Here is a 16,688-nt window from a genome sequence, read left to right as displayed (position 1 = left end):
GGAAAGACTTTGGGTAGTAGTTTGAGCTTTTGTTACCGCCGAGTTGCATACAAGCAGACGGCGTACAGGGGATCCCACCCTGACACAAGGGGACACATTGGTGGTGAGTGCGCACCATAACAGTACCAAAAGACTGCAAAATGAGCCAGGTGGTTGATCTGTAATAAGCCTTATTATTACTTATTAATAAGTAACCAAGTCCTCCTTTTGACTTTTATTTTAAATAAGTCATTGCATTAATTTCACTTTAATGTTTAGAGAAAGTCTTTATTGTACCAAAGTTTCTCATGCAATTTCTCAGCTGTTCCCCAGTGTCCAGACTGACTTAATTGTGTATGTAAAAGCCATAGGATGCAAATAAGCATGAAGTATGGGTGTTTGGTTTCTGGGCGATGGTAATTTTGGACTACATGCCAAGCTTATTTTTAAACATATTTTTGAAGTTATTTAAAGTGGAAAATAAACCGTTAAAGGGAGAGGAAAACATGAAATAAACAGGATATTTATTTTTAACAAACGTTTTCCGAGTCATGTAGCTAAGCTAGAAGCAAGACCACTGTTAGTGACTTACTAGATATTAAAGCCTGGTTGCATTTGAGAAATGCAAGTCATACATCAAACAGCAACCACTTTTAATGAAATATTAACTGTGTGTTGGTAAATTTTAAAAAAAAGGTTTACCACGTGTATAAGGACAAATGGTGCTGCCTCTCTATTAACCTTAGCCGGATCTTGTCAAGTTTAAAGAGATACTGTCAGTTTGTTCCGATGCCAAGAACTTTTGCAAAAAATAAATTTCAAGCTTCATCCCTCAGGTTGAGGTCTAGCCTATTTTAAAAGGCATATTTGGGAACACTGCATGGGTTTACAGTCCTTTTTATGAACAGTATGTTTTGGGGTGTGAACAGGTTGTGTCATTTACTAGTACAAACTTTTGGGCCTGTTTGATTTGACAGTGTGTTGAAAACTTACTAGATCAAGCAATTAGTTTCCTCTTCTTCTGTATTTTCCTACCCTAGAACTATCCTTAGGCTCAATCAGTACAACTGGCCACATGCTAGACGTAGAGGGTTTTTTACTCAGATTGGTGGTAGGAGGGGTAGTAATTACGCCTTTGTGCAGGACTGAACTCTGCCAGCTTCTGTTTGGACTCTCCTCTTCCATGATGTGTGAAAGTCTTGTTTTGATTGCCAGTTGAGACTGGTGAAACTAATGCATTTATGGGTGTCTCTCGAAGCGAACGCTCTTCTTCAGGTGATGAGACCACTCTCCTTTTGCTTTCAGTAACATTTCTAAATGGTGAGACCAGGGCTAGCAGTGTCAGAAATCCTCGGATTTCCTTGATTCCACTCTTGTTTCAGGCCTGGGTATAGTATGGAAATCGTGCTAGTTGCATTGGTTGATCTGCTCCTAGTTAGGGATCGGCACTGATTCTCTTAGCTCTGTGAGCTGCTTCCAGCACTGCCCATGAGATCTTGATGGAACACCATGTTCCCTACGGGGTAGGCAGAGCTGCCTTAGAGTTCTTGTGTGATCCTAAAGATTAATGTTGGGCAAATTGTTCCTGTGCCCAGAGGGCATGCTTACGTGGGATATTGCAAGGTTCATTCTTTCTCTCAGGAAGCATGTTATGCTGGCTGCAGATGAGTTTCCAAATGTAATTTAATGTGTTCAGGGTGGGAGGTAGCCCTACATGTTTTGGACACTGGTACCTGACAGGTTCCCACTCTCCCAGTGTGATACTTCAGCAGTTGTGATCATGGGAGACACTGGAGCTAGAATCCTTCCCCCTGTTCAAGAAGGAACTGCTGGCAGGATGCTTATCAGCAAGGGGTATTCAGCCCTGGAACTTGCTTCTCTTTGTAGTCCAATAGAGCCCACATCTGTAGACCCGCAGGGCACGCTGCAAGGCTGGTCTCCCGTTCAGGGTCTTTTCCTGATGGGCTGGGGTAAAAGGCTTCAGGCTTGATTGTGGTATGTTGTTTCGTTTGTGTATTGAGCTCCTGAAATTAGACTGGGCAATTACTGCTGTTTGTATAGTGACTGTGGCAGTAAAGATCATCTGCTATAAACACTTATATCTATCCTCAGATAAAACTTTAAATTGTTGCGCAAGTACCTGGAGTCTAGATCTGTACTTTCTAAATATTGCAATAAATTAAACTCTTGTAAGATTATGTGTGATCTCACACAGTTATTTTGTTGTTGTCGTTACAGTGACAGCTATATTGTGCGAGTCAAAGCTGTGGTTATGACCCGAGATGACTCCAGTGGGGGATGGTTACCGCAAGAAGGAGGCGGTCTCAGTAAAGTTGGCGTCTGCAAGGTCATGTACCCAGAGGGCAATGGAAGAAGTGGATTTCTAATCCATGGGGAAAGGCAAAAAGACAAACTGGTAATAGAACCTAATTCAACTTTTGTCTGTTTTCTTAGGAAAGCTACCCAAAAACAACAAATTCTTATAGGAGTTTCAAAACCAACCAAAAAAAACTTGAAAGCAATGCCGGATTGTGCAAAATAACTCAACCCTAATTCAAATGAACAATAAATTATCATGACCTGTTTTTTAGGTTGCCATGTTATCTCCTTGAGATAGCAATTGCATGTTGAACAGCAATATGTAAAGGCCACCTTTAATTCCTAAAACATGAAACTGACACATTTATTTTTCTAAGACCTAATAAGAATATGTGAGAAGTGAACTGAAGTGTAAAGAATTCATGAAGCCAGTCACGTTGTACTGAGTAATGCAATGCAAGCCTTTAAAACAGCAATGAATTATTTATGCTGCATGCTATTCAAGGTTTGGACTAATAGAGTAAGAATTTGAGGACAAGTTGTCTTTTTATGAATTGACAAGCTCAGTTCCTTCCAATAGCTATTTATTTAGAAGACTTCTTTTATTGCACAAAATAAAATGAATAAAACTTATATTCAAATATAAATTGGAAGTTTAAAAAAACTCCTGTTGTTTTAATTCCCTGTTGGTTAGTTTTTCTTGTTGCTTCTAGGATACCCAATTATAAAATGGAAAAGCTTAAAAATCCAACTCTTTTTGAAATTGGTTTGGTACATGCTTATAATAGGTGTTTGAAAACAAGCTAGTTGAATAAAAGTGGATAGTATAGTGTAGTTTTAAGATTGTCTTATTGTCAAGAGAGCTGGGTTTTTTAAAGTTATTTCATTTACAGCTGCTTTTGACATGATTTTATATTGAACGATATTCTCTCACTAGAGTAACAGATTCATAACTTGCTTGTTTTGTGTTGGGGAGATTGTGGGGCAGGAGATTCTGGTCTGGACTAAAACAGTGATAACCACGCCCTTCAAGTCTAAATGTAACCTTACTTTTGTGCTGAAACTTTTTAGGTGGTATTGGAATGCTTTGTAAAAAAGGACTTGGTCTACACTAAAGCAAATCCTACATTTCATCACTGGAAGGTTGACAACAGGAAGTTTGGGCTCACTTTTCAAAGTCCTGCCGATGCACGAGCATTTGATAGAGGAGTGCGGAAAGCAATTGAAGACCTCAATGAAGGTACTGAAGCTTGTATCAGCATTCTGTTTGTTTCTTTGCAGAGGAGAGGTTCCAGAGACAGGGCTCACTCAAGCTAACTTGAATGGATTTCTCACATTTCTTACTGCGGTCAGCCAATTAGCCTTTAAAATAAAGTTTAGTTCTTGTTCAGTCGAGAATTAGATTAGTAGCCTCTTGGGGAGGGAAGGATTTAACTCAGGCATTTCTTCAGAGTTTCCAATCCCTATGTAGCTTAATCCATCAAGACCTAAAATGAAAAGATGCAACTTATAGCTGTGGATCTAACTATAGCTCGCAAAAGAACAAAGTATTTCACATCTTGTCTCTTAGGTCCCTTTTCTGTACATGCAGCTAATGCTGCACTGGAAATTATTTCATTATATGTTTTTGTTGTGCTTTGTGAAATTATAGTATGAATTCCTATGTGGACTTGAATAAATCATAAGGATTTTTTCTTAGACAAAATTATGTTAAGTCTCCACTTAATTGGAGAACTGTAGTGTTTAAAGGCTTCATATTTTTTATCCCATCAAAAATTGTATTTTAATTAAAAAGAATTGTCCATACTTTGAGGTTGTTCTAAACATTTCCTGTTCGCATTATATTGCCATCAAACGAGAATCAAAATGTATCTTCAATTCAAAATTATCCTTTATTTTGTTCTCATTTCAGTGAAAAATAATTAATCAATTATTTGATAAATGGCTTTTCATATATAGGTAGTTGTGCTGCCAGAGCTATCTTTTTTCCGAATGACTGGAATAAATATATAAATATGAACAGAATATTAAGTTCAGGATATTTGTGTTAAAAATCTAGTTTCTTACATTTTTGATCTTTAATTTTTGAACATTTTTAGCGGTCTCAACACAAATACATGGCACTCCTCGTTCATGCCTTTTAAGGTCCTGCACATCTCCACCCCAGTCTACATTTCTGTCATTATGCCCAAGTGCTTTTTGTGCGCATCCTTTTTTCACTCTGCTCCTTTTCCATTCTTCTCTGCCATTCCTAATGCTTGGAATTCCTGCCCTCATGATACAATTCCCCCCGTAACAGCAGACCTTTCAGTGATGATCCACTAAGAGATGAGATCAAATCCTCACTGGTCATTCATGCATTATGTGCTTGACCCTGCGCCATGGAAATCAATGAGAGTAGGATTAGGCCCTATGCTTCTGAACTGTATTCCTTTTCTTGTTTGTCTCATATAAACTGTAAACTCTTTGGGGCATTAAATGTGGCATCTTCTATAATATAATTCACACTGAAGCTCAATTCTATTAGTAATGTATATACTCTATAGTTAAGGGAAATTGTGATTAAAATGGTATTTGAGAACATTTGTACCTGGCAGCAACTCCTAACAGAAGATGTATTGAAGTAGAGTAGAATTCAAAATTCAAGTATACATTTAAAGCTGTGTGGCTATTTTTTAGCTACTGTTCAAAATCAGTGCATCTGTTTATCATGTTAACAGAACAGACTGATGCTGATGGGTGCACTCTTACTTAACTTCCAAATAGGGCTATCCAAATTAAAACCAATAACCAGTTCTCATATATATTTATATACATTGAAGTTCTGGATTTGAGTCACTGTGACTCAATACTGTCTATGAAATCTGGTCAGATTAGCACAACCAAGCATATACATTTGAAGCTTCGCTGCATTCAAATATTCTTAGAAGCAACACTTAACCCTTAGTTTGTTTGTTGAAGTATCAGAACTACAGAAATTCTGTTTGGTATTAGTGACGTTGCACAGCTCTGGAGATGTGGGGGCTGGGCTTTCAACCTGAATGTGTATGCACATTTCTCATTAGGTGAAAATTTTGCCTTTAACTCTGCATGTCTTCATGAATACTCAACTCAAGTTAGCATGCCACAGATAAGATTAATGTTTAAAATCTTTCAGAGTTAATGTAACTCATTGTCTGCCCCAGGACAAACAATTAAAAAAAAAACCAAAAGTTACTTAAAGCTCAGCATTCATAAGCAATAACAAAACTGTGTGTGATGTGGGAGGGAGTGTGTTTTGGTACAATCAAGTTTGGTGATTATTCTAGTTTAATATTAAAAACCCACATACTAGGGTAACCAGATGTTCCGATTTTATACAGACAGTCCCGATTTTTTGGGTCTTTCTCTTATATAGGCTCCTATTACCCCCCCCCCCCCCCCTGTCCCGATTTTTCACATTTACTGTCTGGTCACCCTACCACATACAGAGTTCCACCCCGCCACCCCAAATGTAGAGAATACCGCAGTGTCCCTTTTTAAATGCATAAAAAGTTAAAGCAGATGAAGGAAGGATTCTTGGATGAAATTTGCAAATTTCATGTTAAACCCTAATAGTTACCACAAGGTTAATCAAAACCGCCTCAAATTAATTTATTCTTCTACCTGTTTTTGTTCGTTCTTCTGTCAACTCTTACATGTTTTGTTTACAGGGGGGAAGTGAGAAGGAGAGAGATGGCTCTCTGACAAATACCTTTTAAAACAAAAATTCTTCAGAATAGGTCGTTATTTCCTGAACTCTAAAGACTGACTCCCTTTCTGGTTGAGCTTTTTTGTATATTTCGTTTGTTTTAGTAAAAACAATAAGTTTTCTGACTTCAGAGGTCAGATCCTTAGCTTGATGTAATTCAGTGTAGCTTCATTGATTTACATTAGTGGAGGATCTGGCCCTAGATGTTCATTTGTTATACTTTTGTCACATTTTGAAAATGAAAATATTATATAATTATAAGTGCTTATCATTATTCTACTGTGATCTAATAGTACAGACAGTCATACAATATCAGTTCAAGGAACTCTTTCTGGTTGTCACCTTTCTAACCTACTTAGCAATAGATATATTTTTCTTGTTAATTTGGTACCACTTTCTCACTTCATAAGTTTATTATGTCAGTGTAGTTTATCTGGAGAATGTAATTGTCCATGATAATCCCAGTGGTCAAAATCCAAATAAAATCCACCAATTTTTAATTTAAAAAAAATCTGATGTTTAGAAATGTCATATATTTTAATGTTTTTCTAGGATCTACTACTTCCTCTTCAACGATCCACAATGAGGCTGAGATTGGTGATGATGATGTCTTCACAGTAAGTAAAGTTAGTTTGAAATTGTTCTCTTTTGCACTGTGGTTCACTTGATCAATTTTGAATGCTCCTTTTTTCATCATCATGATTTTCTTTAGTGTCTGTAAGTGATATTTCTCTGTTCGTCTTCTGCCTTCCATGGCCCAAAAGAAGATTCAGCCTTCTAAAGTCCTCCCATTGTCATCACTGTAGTATCACAATATAGAGCCAATGTTCATAGTGTCATGGAGCTAAGTAGATAATGCCAAAAAAAATAAAATATATGTTTAATTTAATTTTCAAATGACTTGGCTTTGGTGGAGTTCACGCCCCTTTTGTGTTATCTGTCTGCTAGTTTTAGAGACATTGAGTGTTACTGACATGTTTATGGAAATCACGTTTGTCATGTTTGTGGTTATTCATGAAAGCTGAATTTTAATTTTGCTTGTGCAAGCATTAACGTAAGAAGTCCATCCAAGCTTATTCAAAATGGGGAGCAAACCAGATCTTGTGACTTACCTGACCAATAGCAACTACATAACAGCAGAAAGTCAGCCATTCATTATTATTTGTTGTTGTTTATAATTGTTGTTTCTCGTTTTATTTTATAGTAGCATCTAAAATGTGTCTGGAGCTTTCCTAAAAGACCGTGTCCCTGTCCCATCCATAAGCTTAAAAGGTTGAATGAATATATCAAATGAAATTTCAGTCTGGTCATGGATATTATTCCATGGACAGAAAAAAGCTAAATTAATCAAATTATTTGCTCAGCTCCAGTAATGCGCATACCCACCTTCTTTACCTTGTAAATGAACTGTTGGTTGAAAAACACTGGAGAAAGCAGAGGGTTAAAGGTGGATATCTTCAGAATCCAAAGTAGAAGTAATAAATATACTTTAATACTGCATTTCATTGCTGTGAAAATTTGAAAATATTTCATTTATTTCTCATTTCAAAAATGTGCTTTTCTACACATCTAGGATAATGGAGGGAGGAAATGGAGCAGGAAACATTCAGTTAAATCCTGTGAATGTCAGGCGAGGGGATGGGAGTGGGGGAGGGGAGAGCCCAAAAGCTGAAAGGTAGCTCAAGATGAATTTAGCTGAGCTTCCATTAGATCAGCATGGTGTGGGTCTGGACAGGTTTCCTGTAGTGTTTTGACCAGATCCTCTTGACAGTTGGCATGTTGTTCACATCTGTTCTTTTGTCACAGTTCTAAGAGACAAACAACAGCAGGCAGGGTTAAAAGGTGACTTCCTGTGCTCCAGAGCAAAACTATCATTAGCAGCTGCTTCCCAGCTACCTGCCAGAAGTGATTTATAGAATCCGAGATGGAAGAGGGTGAGGCCTCATTGGAGCCAGAGTGCTTTACTGTTTTGTAGTATTTATCCAAAAGTTACAAGATCCTTGAAAACAATGCTCTGGTGCCATTTGAAATGCATACAGATCTTCAGGCTTCTGTATTGCTTTTGAGTGTTTGTTGTAAAGTAGAGGTACTCAAAACTTGTCATGCGTACAGGTCAGCTTTGTTAGCCCCATTAGAGATGTTGAAGCTGCCAAATCAACATTCCATTTACATTTCTCTTTAAGTGCTTTAAAAGGAAATACAGAAAATAGTTAAGGATAGTTAAGTTCTTCCTAAAATCAGTCCAATTTGTCGAGGGACCAGATGGATCAATGCAAGTAACTGAGGCCTGAAAATTCCCATGGTTTTGTCCATAATATTTAGGTTTGGGCCCATGTCTAGAGTCTAGGTGAATAGAAAGTTGGGGTGCTTTGGCTTTTATATAGGAACAGATGTTGGAAGTACTGTAGTTTAATGTTTGTGTTAGGAAAGCTGGATAAATTGTGCACCAGCTACTTTAAATATACCATCAATCTAACATTCAGTGTTCAAAGCCAGATCTGAAAAATAAACTAATTTTTTTCCCATTTGACCCCCAATGAGGTATGCATATATTAGGTATCTGTACACATATTATTACTAAAACAACAAGGAGTCTGGTGGCACCTTAAAGACTAACAGATTTATTTGGGCATAAGCTTTCGTGAGTAAAAACCTCACTTCTTCGGATGCAACTCACGAAAGCTTATGCCCAAATAAATCTGTTAGTCTTTAAGGTGCCACCAGACTCCTTGTTGTTTTTGTAGATACAGACTAACACGGCTACCCCCTGATACTTGACACCATGCAAGGCACATATTATTACTAAAGTGATGAGTTATTCGTGTGCACCTTCAGACTTGTTGGCAGGCGGGACCCAAGATTCACCTCTTTCATATAATTACACTTGAAACATTCAAGCTACGTGGTGTACTTCAGGCTACGTTTATGGATAATGTTAGCATGCAAGTAGTCAAAACTTAGTTGTGATCAGCATCCACTTAAGATGAATGGTGGAAGTTTATGCCTCAGATTCTTCTGTTTCAGTCTGTCTGGCAGCTATCTCAAGAAGATAGTGTTGATTTATGTACTAAAAGTAAGGTTGCTAGGTCTTTGGGTTTCCAAGGACCAGGGCCATTTTTCACTAGCTGTAGATGGCTATGCTTTGGATTGTCTTTTGTAGCTGTTGATAGTCTCCAGAAGGCTGTTTTTGTGACACTCAGTTGACAGTAACGTTGAATCTCATGTAATCCATAGTACAGTAAAAGCTGTTTTATCCAGCATGTTGGGGGAATGGGAGGTGCCGGTAAGTGAAACATGCCGGTTAAGTAAGAGGGAGGGAGTTTGGGTGTGGGAGGGGGCTCAGGGTAGCAGGTTGGGGCACAGGAGAGGGTGCAGGGTGCTGGATCTGAGGGGCGCTCACTTCGGGCGGTTCCCCGCAAGCACCCACAGGCGCCACCCCCGCGGCTTCCATTGGCTGTAGTTCCCAGCCAATGGGAGCTGCAGATCTAGAGCTCGGGGTAGGGCAGGGGAAGAGTGCGGAGCCACCTGCCTAGGAGTAGCTGGGACAGGTCGCTGCTTGCGGGGAGCTGCCCGAGGTGAGCGCGCCCCCCCCCCCCCCCCCCCCCCCCGTCCCCTGGATCTGGAACCCCGCACTGGACTATATACCAGAATTTCAATCAAGATCAGAAATGCCAGTTTACAGAGCTTTCTGGTTGGTGAAGTTCCGGATAAAACAGCTTTTACTGTACTTGTAAAGCAGGAAAGCATTTGTATCAGATGATTGGCTACTCTGCCACCATTTAAGCCATCCATTCACAGTTTATGATATTGCTCCAATAGTCAATGAGTGTTGGTGTCAAGATGTCCTCTTTGGTTGTCCAAGTTAGTAAAAGACTTCAAGTAAAAGACCTTTCCCTTTCCAGTATCTTTAAGAGGTTTGGGACTGTTAATTTATAGCTCATGTCATCAGGGAGCCGGGATTTATGATGGTAGAGTGAGGGGACCTTCTCAGGCCCCAAAATTGTGTTTTGGTTAGGATTTTTTATTTTTATTTATTTATGTGCTTACTGTTTAGTCCTTTAAAACTGAAAGACAATGAAGAAAAATTACCTTTGTTGTGTGCACTAGTAGGACGTCCTCAACGTTCTCTTACGTGCCTCTTAAACTCCCGTGCACCTGTTTTCTCAACCACTGCAGAAGTATTCTTAACAGTAGTGCTTCTGCCATTTGAGTTTGGTTTCCACTGTGCTTCAAGATGAAGATGCATTACTTTTCTTCTTAGTGTACTTATATATTTTATAAAACAGTAACAACTTAAAAAGCATACCTATGGTGAGATTTTCAAAAGTGCCCAGATGATGTGAGAGCACAAAAAGTCACTTAAGCACTTTTGAAAATCCCAACCATAATCTGTTCAGTCTAAGGACCTGTATATACTGGGGATATTTGTATCAATATAGCTATATGCATGCAAAAGCCCAGTCTAGATGCAGTACTCTGGTGTAAAACAGAGTTACACCAGTGTGGCTTACTCCAGTTTGAGGTGTGTCTACATTGACAGTTTAAATTACCAGTGTAATTATATCAGTGCAAAATCCCTAGTATAGATAGGCACCAAAGCCTGATCCTTCCAGTGGATACCACAGGATATAGTGCTTTTGTATGCTTAGTTCTGTTGACTTCAGTGGGACTATGTGTAGTAGTAAATAATATGCCTGGAAGTAAGCGGAGGGGGTGGGGATGAGGGAATTAGGCCTATAATTATTTCATACATTTTCCCTCCCGCATTGAAAGCCAAAGCCATACCTAAACAGAAAACAAACCACCCTGAAGACTACAAATGACTGGCTTGCAGGTAAAATGCTTGTTTTAAAGATGAAACCTTCATTTAGGTTCAATAGTATATAATAGTATTACTTTAATTCCAGACCCTCACTAGAATCCATAAATGTTTTCCATATGTTTGCAAATAAATTTCACATGTCCCTGTGTATTATAAAGTTTCCTCTCAAGAGATGCAATCTGAGTAAGGCTAGCCATCCATTCTGTTTCCATTGGGGGAGCACTGTCTTTCCAAGGATCTGGGATTGTTCTGTTTGCCTCCACTAATCCAGTCTGCATGCAGACTGCCTTCCTCAATTAAATGTTCTTCAATTCGTAAGTAGCACTTATACTTCAGGACACAATGTATTCTGTGCTTCTGCAGCCACAGAATTTACAGCTGAATCCTCCACCCCTTGCTGGAGAATTATTTTTCAAAATCTAAGCTTTCACTTTCTTAAAAATTTAAAATAAAAAAAAAGGTTTTCTCCCATATGATTATCAGCTGAAAAATGAGAACTTAGTCCACTGGACGATGGAGTGGTGTCTTCCTGAGTCTGCAGAGTGCGGGAAGCAATAGCTCTGAGCAGTGTAAACAGCCCACTGAAATAAATAGTGGCTGTTAATTCTGAAACCTGTTGACAATCTTAGCAGAAACATTGGTCTGATCTGTGTATCATATAAATCCAAATAGCCTTTCTGCGTGCCAGAAGTGGACCCAGTGGCAAAAAACTCTCTAGCTTTCCCCTTGACAACTTCCTCAATATAGTTCTGTTTTGTAAATGCAAAAATCTTTCTCTCTTTTCTCCCCCCTCCCACATACAGTTATTAATATGCCAATGTAAAATAGGTACTTTGGTATCAAATTCTAACACATGCTACAGTACTGACTATTTTAATATTTAATCAAAACCTCTCAGTTTAAATGAAACTGCTGAAGAATCTCCAATCTGCTACACCAGAGTGCTGCAGAATCTATACTCTAGAGAGGAAGGATGGGGGTTATACTTAGGGCCCTACCAAATTCATGGCCACGAAAAACGCGTTACGGACTATGAAATCTGGTCTTTTGTGTGCTACTTACAGATTTCACTGGGGAGACCAGCATTTCTCAAATTGGGGGTCCTGACCCAAAAGGGAGTTCAAGGAGGATCACAAGGTTATTTTAGGGGGGTTGTGGTATTGCCACCCTTACTTCTGTGCTTACTTCAGAGCTGGGTGGCTGGAGAGCGGCGGCTGCTGCCTGAGGTCCCAGCTCTGCAGGCAGCAGCGCGGAAGTAAGGGTGGCAATACCATACCATAACAAGAAGGAGTCTGGTGGCACCTTAAAGACTGACAGATTTAAATCTGTTAGTCTTTAAGGTGCCACCAGACTCCTTCTTGTTTTTGTAGATACAGACTAACACGGCTACCCCCGATACTCAATACCATACCATGCCATCCTTACGTCTGCCCTGCTGCTGGTGGCAGATCTGCCTTCAGAGCTGGGCTCCTGGCCGGCAGCTGCCACTTTCCAGCTGCCCAGCTCTGAAGGCACTGCCACCGCCAGCAGCTCACAGAAGTAAGGGTAGCAATACTGCAACTCCTCCCCCTCCCCCCCCCCCAATAAACTTGCAAACCTACACACTCTCTCTCTCTCACTCCTTTTTGGGTCAGGACCCCTGCAATTACAACACTGTGAAATTTGAGGTTTAAATAGCTGAGATCATGAAATTTACTATTTTTAAAATCCTATGACTGTGAAATTGACCAAAACGGACCATGAATTTGGTAGAGCCCTAGTTATACTGCTGGCCTAGAACTCTGGACAGCTGGGTTCAATTCCCTGCTCCCACACGGACTTCTTGTGGGATTGTAGGCAAGTCTTTGTGCCTTAGTTCTCCATCTGTAAAACGGGGATCAGAGTATTCCCCTGGCTCACAGGGGACTTGTGAGGATAAATACATTTTAAGACTGTGAGGTGCTCAGATACTGTGGTGAAGGAGTGAGTTGGGGAACATACAACTACTTCAGATAGAATCCTTGTTCTAGAACCTAGGTCCAGCCTGCTGTGGAATACGTTGGATCTTGCACTTAGTATACTGAACATTCAGTTGAGATAGCCCGTATCCAGAATGATCCTTTTTTCTCTTGCATTTTCTCAATATTCATGTGTAATCACAAATTCCCATAGCCCGTGGAAAAAATTGAGAGGTTGTTGGGTGTTTGTCATGTGGTTTGGCTGCTGCTAACAACCGTTCAGGTCTCAGACCCAATTACCTTCCAGGTCATTACAGATTATGTCAAATGTTAACACTGCAGCCTTTTTTTTTTTTTTTTGCCTCTCTTATTGTTTTATAATTTAAAAAACACATCTTGTCCCACTGCCTTGCCATGAAACCTTTCCCCTACTTTCATCTCCCATGTGGGTCTCAAGTGCGCTCAGGCACCAGTATTAAAATTCATAAGATTTATGTAAGTTGAATATGCACTAAATCTGATTTTTCTTGCTAGCGTGTCAGTTCACACTCAGCTAGTTCCTGTAAAAAACCACTGCCATTTTTTAAAGAGAGATAATACTTAGAAACTCATTCAAGAATTTGTTACTGGCCACAGGATATTTTTTTTAAGTTGTATTTAAATTTGGAATATAATTTTTTTTTGTCTGAAAACAGTGTAGTCTGTTCTGGGGACTCTCTGTGGACAATGTTGAAGGGTGGAGACAGGCCCTGAGTGGTAGGATTCTTCCGTCCGCACCAACTCCTGCATTGGTTTGGACAGGAACTTGAGCAGTAGCAGCAGGTTGTGGCTTCCCTTCACAGGGCTATGACATAGTGGCAAAAAGGAAAAGTGCTTCTGTACAGGGCAGTGCAAAGGACAAGAGAACTAGATAGGTTCCACCACCCACCTTGACTTTTCTATAGGCTGGGCAGAGTTCAGGGAAAAGCCACAGCAGTGAAATCAGGCAATACGTTGCCTATATTCTTCCTGCTGCTCAGCAACCAACCGTAGCTGCTGCTCCTAGTTCCTGTTACTGTTCTGTACGTATGACTGTGGGCTCAGCACTCCCACCCACATCCTCTGAGGTCTGCTTTTGGGCTCGCATGCAAACCACAGCTGTTCCGTTTGGGTCGAAAATACCAGCTGAGAAAAGTGAACCTGATCCCCTCCCCAAATCCTCCTTCAGAAACAAAAAAACAAAACAAAAAAAAACCCCTTGCTTTATCAAAAGAACAAAAACGAAAGACTTAGAAGTAGATACGATTTTTTTTTGGTACTTAGGTATTTTGCATTAAACAAAACTTATTACTGAGCATCAGAATCCAGCACTTGAATGCCAAACTTACACTGGCCAAATGTTCCTGTATCTTAGTACAATTCTCATCCTTCCTGCCTCATCGCTGCTTCCAGATATCTGTCTTTATTTGTTCCAACAGACTGACCACTGAGGTTTACATCCTCATAATGAGTCTCATGTACATGTATTATCCTCAGTTTAGTGATAATTCTTTTCCTTCCATTGATACTAAGATGTCTTGTGTTTTGACACTGCTTCCTGGCATTACCTCTAATGGAATCCTCTTGAATTATACAATTGTGGCAAAGAGATACAAGAGAATATTAAGATTTGTGGGTGGATGAATAAGTGCTGAATATACAGAACTTACAACTTGATATTTCTTGTTCTCCTCTATCTTGGGGGTTATAGTGGATTAATCGTTGAATATGACCCGATAATATGGTGCATTTGCATCAAAAGCTAATATACCAGAGTGTATTATCAACAGGAGTATCCTATGTAAGGGCTGGTCTACACTAGGGGGGGATCGATCCAAGATACGCAACTTCAGCTATGCGAATAGCTGAAGCATCTTGGATCGAATTACCTGGGGTCCAGACGGCGCGGGATCGATGGCCACGGCTCCCCCATCGACTGCGCTACCGCCACTCGCTCTGGTGGAGTTCCAGAGTCGACGGTGAGCATGTTCGGGGATCGATATATCGCGTCTTAACGAGACGCGATATATCGATCCCGGATAAATCAATTGCTACCCGCCGATACGGCTGGTACTGAAGACGTACCCTAAGACAGGGGAGATATATTGTTCTGCTCTGCTCAGAGAGTAGAGGACCTGTGAGGAAAAGTTGTTGGGGTTTTTTTTGTTTTTTTTTATAAAGGCATGTTTAGCCTTAAGAAAAGAAGACTGAGAGAACCTGCTAACAGTTATCAAATATATTCAGGGCAGTAATAAAGAGGCCAATGTTCAGTTGTTCTCCATGTCCATTGAAGAAGGACTGGAAATAATCGCTTTTGATCTGCAGCAAGGGAAATTTAGATTAGGTATTAGAGGAAAAAAAATTTAAGCATGCTTAAGTACTGGAATAAGTTACTAAGGGAGGTTGTGGAATACCTGTCACTGGAGGCTTTTAAGACCACCTGAGACAAACACCTGTTGGGGATGGTCTAGGTCAGGGGTCGGCAGCCTTTCAGAAGTGCTGTGCTAAGTCTTCATTTATTCACTCAGATTTAAGGTTTCGCATGCCAGTAATACATTTTAACGTTTTTAGAAGGTCTCTTTCTATAAGTCTATAATATGTAACTAAACTATTGTATGTAAAGTAAATAAGGTTTTTAAAATGTTTAAGAAGATTCATTTAAAATTAAATTAAAATGCAAAGCCCCCTGGACCGGTGGCCAGGACCCGGACAGTGTGAGTGCCACTGAAAATCAGCTCGCGTGCCGCCTTTGGCACACATTCCATAGGTTGCCTACCCCTGTGTAGGTATACTGGGCCCTGCCTCACCATGAGGGAGGTGGACTATATGACCTTTTGAGGCTCCTTCTATTTGTATGATTCTTTTCTTTTCTCAGATTAATTATGCTACTAACTAGTCCTGGGCAATCAACAGGGAACCTCCACTAGTTGGAAAGATTTTTACTGTAGGAAGTGACTTCAAAAATTAAATCCCTTGCTAACTGTGGGACCTTCTCTCATTCACGTCCGTGTCATGTTAAGGCATGGTTCTGCCTTTGTCCACAGTATTTTTTTTTTTTTAGTAGATAGGTTGAAAAAAGCTACATTAAAATTAAACCAATAAAAGCAAGTTATGCTTTCTTGTGAAGCATTTGATACTGAGCTAGACAGATGATTGGTATGAGCTGAGATGGCAATTCCTATGTTCCTAAACTGATTAAACTACAAGAATAAACATATAGTTCCAGCTATAAAATATCTATATTCCATTGCAGTTTGTAGATTAGAGAGGATCAGTCATAAAATCTACTGTGGTGAAAGCTGCATAGATATGCAGTGCATAAAACTGATTCATTCTAACATATTTAACTGATTTTTTTCTCCCCAATTTATTTACATGTAGCAAGCTTAACCCTTTGGAAAGATGGTTGCAAGGTAGTCACATTTTAAAAAACATCTAAAATTTACTTTAAAAAAAAACGAAAACTTTTTTTAGCAACCAAATTAATATTACTGGACAGTGAAGTTGGATTTTGTTCTGAGAGTACAGGAAAATGGAATTGGTAACACTAAAGTGTTCTGAACCACACATTCTTTGTTGTATGAGTTTAAGGCCTTAAAACAATAACTTCCATTCCTTTTCACCAAATCACCCTGCCATTTCTCTGTCTGTGAATTTCACCACACCGTTCTGAAAATGTTTTAGGGAACAGGTGAAGTGAAAAGTATTCTCCAAACATGTCAAAGTGCTTGACAAAGCACTTAGGCCTGGTCTACACTGGGGGGGGGAGGATCGATCTAAGTTACGCGACTTCAGCTACGTGAATAACGTAGCTGAAGTCTACGTACTTACATCTACGCACTGCGGTGAGTCGACTGCTGACGCTTCCCCGTCGACTCTGCCT

The 16,688-nt window shown here is 39.7% G+C and overlaps 1 protein-coding gene across 2 annotated transcripts in view; it reads left to right on the top strand.

The window, feature by feature from the left end:
* SPRED2 (sprouty related EVH1 domain containing 2) overlaps positions 1 to 16,688 on the top strand; it is an 81,918-nt gene that overhangs the window by 50,855 nt on the left and 14,375 nt on the right. For both annotated transcript variants that reach the window (XM_054023521.1, XM_054023520.1), the window contains exons 2-4: positions 2,218 to 2,395; positions 3,370 to 3,538; positions 6,581 to 6,645. In XM_054023521.1, coding sequence (XP_053879496.1) covers positions 2,218 to 2,395; positions 3,370 to 3,538; positions 6,581 to 6,645 — 412 coding nt within the window. The remainder of the gene's footprint in view (positions 1 to 2,217; positions 2,396 to 3,369; positions 3,539 to 6,580; positions 6,646 to 16,688) is intronic.

Source organism: Malaclemys terrapin, chromosome 3 (assembly GCF_027887155.1).
Source record: "Malaclemys terrapin pileata isolate rMalTer1 chromosome 3, rMalTer1.hap1, whole genome shotgun sequence".
NCBI lineage: Eukaryota > Metazoa > Chordata > Testudines > Emydidae > Malaclemys > Malaclemys terrapin.
The sequence above is the reverse complement of the archived record's forward strand: the minus strand, read 5'-3'. Positions and strand labels throughout refer to the sequence as shown.